Source organism: Pelobates fuscus, chromosome 3 (assembly GCF_036172605.1).
Source record: "Pelobates fuscus isolate aPelFus1 chromosome 3, aPelFus1.pri, whole genome shotgun sequence".
In the NCBI taxonomy this organism is placed as follows: Eukaryota; Metazoa; Chordata; class Amphibia; order Anura; family Pelobatidae; genus Pelobates; species Pelobates fuscus.
This window is the reverse complement of record NC_086319.1, coordinates 221,341,527-221,347,167: the sequence shown is the minus strand read 5'-3', so window position 1 is coordinate 221,347,167 and position 5,641 is coordinate 221,341,527. Positions and strand designations below refer to the sequence as shown.

Sequence of the window (5,641 nt, the reverse complement as noted above, 5' to 3'; positions counted from 1 at the left end):
ATTTCTGTGAGTCATCACCAGCATCAAGAAATAGCCTAGGCACTAAAGTCGCAAGATCTATAAAGTTACAGCACTTGAGATCATACACAAACATATATTTGCAGTAGTAATGGTCAATACGCCCTTAACAGCAGCTGTCATTAAAGAGGGAAAGCTCCCTCCCACCCTCTCAAACCAACTCTGAAGCTAGTTCTCTTCAATCCAGGTTCTCAAAATCTCAGCCAGGCCTCCTCAGAATATTGTTTTGTACAAATGCTAAACATTTTGCATAAACTCCTACCCAGTATGGTTTAATTATGTGGAATTCAGCACACAGTAAATTCAGCCAAGACAATTTTTAAATGACACTAGTGGCAAGCTAGTAAAATTAATGGATTATTTACCTTTCCCTAGTAACCCCATTCATAGTTTTCTCTCAAGTTAACCTAGACACACCCTCATCATTGGTTCTCTCATAGATATTTAAAGGAGCACAAAATATGGAGATGAACATATACGTATATAACACCCCCCCTCCCCCCCAAATTACAGTTCAAGAGAGCATGTGTAGTTAGTTACCGCCACACATGACAAATTTCTATTCTAGCTACATTTTAACCCCTTAAGGACCAAACTTCTGGAATAAAAGGGAATCATGACATGTCATGTGTCCTTAAGGGGTTAAAATAATATTTTTCCACTTAAAGGTTGATTTAAAACCACATGACTACTTGTGTTTGAAGAGGCCATAGTGCTTGGAATCTGGGTCGCGTTTCATTATGAAATTCTTGACACAGTGAATAATGTTGCCAGAAGTGCAACTCCACTCCCAACAATGTCATTAGCCAGCTGGCTAATGTAACTTCTGTGCAAAGAGAGTATCATTCCTTGGTTAAAAGCAACCAGCTGATATTCTCAGCCCATGAATGACCAATGGGATTGCAGTCTGGTTTAAGCCCGCCACCTGCATCAGAAGAGACTCAGCCCTTGGTGTGAATCTAGGTAAGAGGGCCAACCAATTTGCCACATTAACGAGAGAGTGACAAAAGGGTACTCCTCGTGTCATAACCACTACAGCAGAAGGCAGTTATGATGTTTGGAGTAACACTTTAAAACAGTTTAGATGATAGCAAAAGAGTTTTAAATTGCTTCATTTTATTTGCCACGTAGAGTGGCTTTTAACCCCTTAAGGACCAAACTTCTGGAATAAAAGGGAATCATGACATGTCACGTGTACTTAAGGAGTTAAAAGCCACTCTACGTGGCAAATAAAATGAAGCAAAAAACTCTGTTACCCTAGAATCCTGCACAATGATATTTTTGGGAGTGGAGGTGGGGAGGGGGAGACGGGGGGGATAAATAAATACACAAAACTTACTGGAAGGAAGTTTTATTTTATACTCCATAACTTACTAAATGATATACAAATGATCTCTAGTATGAAATGACCTTTCGACATCCTGAAACTGGCCATCATCTTTGCCCTTAACAGTTCTAGCAGTGTACATTTCAGGAAAAAAAAAATTATTTTTTTACAAAACTATACAGATAGTTAAAAAGTGATAACATTAGCTTATCACCAGGTAGCACCCAATTTTTACATGTATTATATGACACCCAGTTAACATGTGAGTTGGATTGTGTATTTAATTACATTTATCATTGATTAGGGAAATGGACAGAGGTTTTTGTAAAATATTGCAGATTCTGAAGTGGAAACAGTACTCCAGGCACTATTGGAAAGGGTGCATTTTAGTAACACAGGTAAATTTAGAGAGACAAGATTATCCCAGCAGTTTAAATAAAAAGTAGCAACATATGTGAAGATGTAAATTATACACATGTAGATATGTTGCATATTAAACCTCAAAACAGACTCCCAAAAAGCATGGAGCACCAATATCTACCACGTTAAAAGCTCATGTCATCCACAGTGAAAACTGACATGTAGACGTAAAGGCACATTCAGACCATAGAATGTCTGACCTGTAACAGCATCCTTCTATAAAAAGAACAAAACTAAAAAAAAAAAAAATGCTTGATCCGTTCCATGTCCACAATAAATATCCTTCCTGTGAAAATGCTATATACAGACATTGCAAAAATTTGCATTTAAAAAAAAAAAAAAAAAAATAAAAAAAAAAAAGGACATTTCGGCTGAAAATATACCTTTCAGTGAAGTCTATTTATTAAACACTGAAAAGAAATATATTGTTCACTTGGCTTGGTATAAAACAGGTATTATTACAAAGAAAAAAAACAAAAAAAACACCCACAAGCTTATCAAAGTAACAAGTTCCCCCCTATACTTGTTATAACCTTGACAATTCAAGTAACAATAACTAAGAGGGAAAAAAATTGCATAAACTTGCATTTAGACTGTCACAGCCTCATTCGTACATCAAGTCTTTTAAACCTCTTGGCATATTGTAATGTGGTACATGTTAAAGTGAAATGATATAGATCACAAAACAAACTAGTCTTTGGAATAGTATTTTCTGCGACTCCAGATTTTTGAGGTAGTTACTGATTGGAGAAAAAAAAAACAACAGTGGCCACAATGCTTTAATTTAGAGGAACTCCTGAATTAAAGTTCCTTTGCATAAGCAGACTAGTTGCCAGCTCCGGTAAACCTGGAAACGCAAATAGGTGGTAGATTATCAAGCTTTCTAAAAAGGATCACATTGTAAACCCCATTGCTACCAGAGCGCCTCTCTCAGGGTAAAGTAGGTAAATTCTTCCCATGCTATAAGAGAAACACATTAGCAATTGATCTGGATTGATGCAAGTTGCTTTAAACGGATTAGCTATCCATACAAATTCCCTGTACGAAGTACTTGTTTCACATCGTTCCAGACAGGAAGGGAAGTAGAACTCTGAGGTTCGCAGAATTCCTCGCACTTTTTGTCGCCCGGTAACCAGCCGCTAGACACAATTAACGGGTTCTCAACCAATATTGCAACTACATCCAACCGTTATGTATAGACAGGCAGAGGGGAACTTGGGATCCCGGCGTAGATCTCAATTAAAATAAAACTACAAGTCCTCAAGAGGAAGATCCCTTTTTTTTTTCTTCTTTGTGTAAGTAGTAAATCTTTACAGTAAAGTGCCGTGATCACATGAAAAGTCAATGGAGAGACATGTAAACAGGTTGACTGAATACCGGAGCCGCAACCTCCAAGTAGGTGATGTCCACAAAGCCTCCAGGCGGAGACAAGCAATGAAAGTGCATAGGGAGCAGAGCTGAGCACCCGGTAGAGAAACCGAGAGGTCTCTTCAGGACGGGGACAGGATGGGCGAGCGTTTGATCACCACCACCGGCTGCAGGTTGACCCTCAGGATCTTCTGCGCCCTCACTCGGGCAGCGGCTACTTTGGCCTCGCAGGAGACATCGGTGACCCGAATGGATGGGAAAACCGTCTGTTTGTGGTTAGCCGCTTTCCACATGTCCTCCAGGGATTTGTTCATGCCCAGGAGCCCGGGGAGCTCCGATGGAGTTGGGCTGCTGCACACGCTGCTGCCTCCGCTTGTGCTACTGGTGCCGGACTCCTCGCTGCCGCCGGTCCTACCCCGCCGGCGTTTCCGTAGGGTCAGTCTTGCCCCTTTCCTCTTCCTCTGGACAGGCGGTTTCTTGGGCTGGGCGGCCGGCTTGTCCTTTGATTTCCCGCGGGAGATAAGGCTGGGGTCCGGCACCACCGAGCGGCTGGACGAGTACCCGTACACATCCTTGCTGCGGAGCACGACCGGCGAGAAGTCGTTCTTCAGGCTGCACAGGAAGTTCCAGAGCTCCGTGTCCGAGTTCATGAACTGCTTGGACTCCGGCACGAACACCTCGAACGCGTCCTCCAGCGGCTTGGTGGCCGAGCAGAGCAGCTGCGAGCGGGAATACACCACTTTCTCCCCCTCCATGGCCACACGGCGCCTCTGGGCCACCTCGTCCAGGGAAGACATGCTGGGACACAAGCGGTTAACGAGATCAAAACTTAACAGCTGCCAGGGATAGTCTCCTCCAGCGCGGCCACCCCCCTTCTGGCCGGCCGCTTTAACGCAGGATCCTCCAACGCGAGCCGCAAAAAAAAAATACAAAATGGCTTCTTTCAAAGGCGCCTACCGTTGGCTATATAGCCGCTTCTTTGAAATACGACACACGCTAAGCCCCGCCCCTCACAAGGGATCCGGTGTCGTGATTGGCCGGAGACTGCCCTTCTTACTCGCTGATTGGCTGAGTGGGGTGTCGTGGGCAGAGCCATGGCTGGAGAACCCAACCAGTCTTGCTCATGTCGGCCATATTGTTTGAGTAGCCTAGTTACTTAACAATACGTTCTAGGTTATTCACATAAAAACTAGTTATTGATACATTGCACTCTAGATAGAGCCCAGTTTTATGGAAAGTAGTATGTGTTAAATAAAATAAGATGGGGTGAAACTCCTAGTTGAACTTTGTGGCTGGGCGTGAGCTCACCACATTGATTTTTAAGTTGACCAGAAAAAGTCCTCTGTTTGATAAGCTTTCCAAATTATTATATTTATCTACAAACATCAATAATATTTATCTACAAACATCACTTTTATCGTCTATAGGCATTGTTGCAGATAAATAATTTGGAAAGTTTTTCTAACAGTTTTGAATAATTTGGTTGGAAAATTGTCATGGTCTGGTTAGGATTAATTTTTTGAGTGTGCCTCACTTTTGGGCTTAAAAGTGACCCAGTTTTGAAAAGACTGAACCAGTCATCCATAGAAATTTTATCAAAGTCCTGTGACAAATTTTACATTAGTGTACGCTGAGAAAGTTTAAAGTTTAATTAAATAAAATACTCATTTAAAAAAATTAGGTACTAAATACAATTGTTTTGTCCTAATGATAAGCGAGTGTACACAAAGCACCTTCACCATCCATTCTTGTACATCCATCTTGTCCTGTTGTAACTACTTGCTTATTGTATTTGTTATACAGTGCTACAGAATCTATTGGCCATCATTATTTTATATTCAAAAACCCAGCATTCCGCTATGTGGAACTGAAACTTGAAACTGAAATTACTCTGACCCCTGTGACGGATCACAGTGATATTTTGCCAGTTATGGCACTTATAGACTAACAGTCTTGGGATACCACACGTGTTTTCTGATGTTTATGTGTGTGCTTTAGGGATATTCTGTTAAACCGCCTTGTTGTCTGGAGGTTGATTAGATCAGATTACTTGATGTAGTTATCTCCCAGACACAGAGGAGCCTGGGTGGGATCTCCATTGTTTCAGTTCCTAGAATACCTAAACAGGAGATAGATGGACCCTTTGATCTTACATTAGGGTGTGACCGAGCACTATTTGCACACACCTATGTTAATAAAACTTTACAGCATAAAGTTGCCCAAATTACCTTATCTTAATAAATGCTGGATTTTTGGGGGGGAGAGGGAGGGGTGGGGGTGTAACATTTCTTTCAAACACAAGCAAAGCAATAGATAAAGTAGTGATACCGGAGAAACTGACGGAAGCCAAGCACAGAGAGATGGACACAGGTTTCTTCAGGAAGGAAGAGATTCTTTATTGGATCACCGATCGGGACTCAGAGGGACTAGCGTCACCAAAATACAGCAAAGTCTGAGTACTGAATACATAGAGTACATTCCTTATATAGCACTGTAGCTCCTCCCACA

The 5,641-nt window shown here is 41.7% G+C and overlaps 1 protein-coding gene across 1 annotated transcript; it reads right to left on the bottom strand.

Moving 5' to 3' along the window:
• Nucleotides 1–2,130: 2,130 nt before the first annotated feature.
• CCDC71L (coiled-coil domain containing 71 like) lies at nt 2,131–4,110 on the bottom strand. The gene has a single exon (XM_063445433.1). The coding sequence runs from the start codon at nt 3,928–3,930 to the stop codon at nt 3,256–3,258; it is 675 nt and encodes a 224-aa protein (XP_063301503.1). The 5' UTR covers nt 3,931–4,110; the 3' UTR covers nt 2,131–3,255.
• Between the last annotated feature and the right edge of the window lie 1,531 nt (nt 4,111–5,641).

Bases quoted from the DNA above. Each gene is read 5' to 3' on its own strand.
- CCDC71L (XM_063445433.1), bottom strand. From the start codon at position 3,930: ATGTCTTCCCTGGACGAGGTGGCCCAGAGGCGCCGTGTGGCCATGGAG.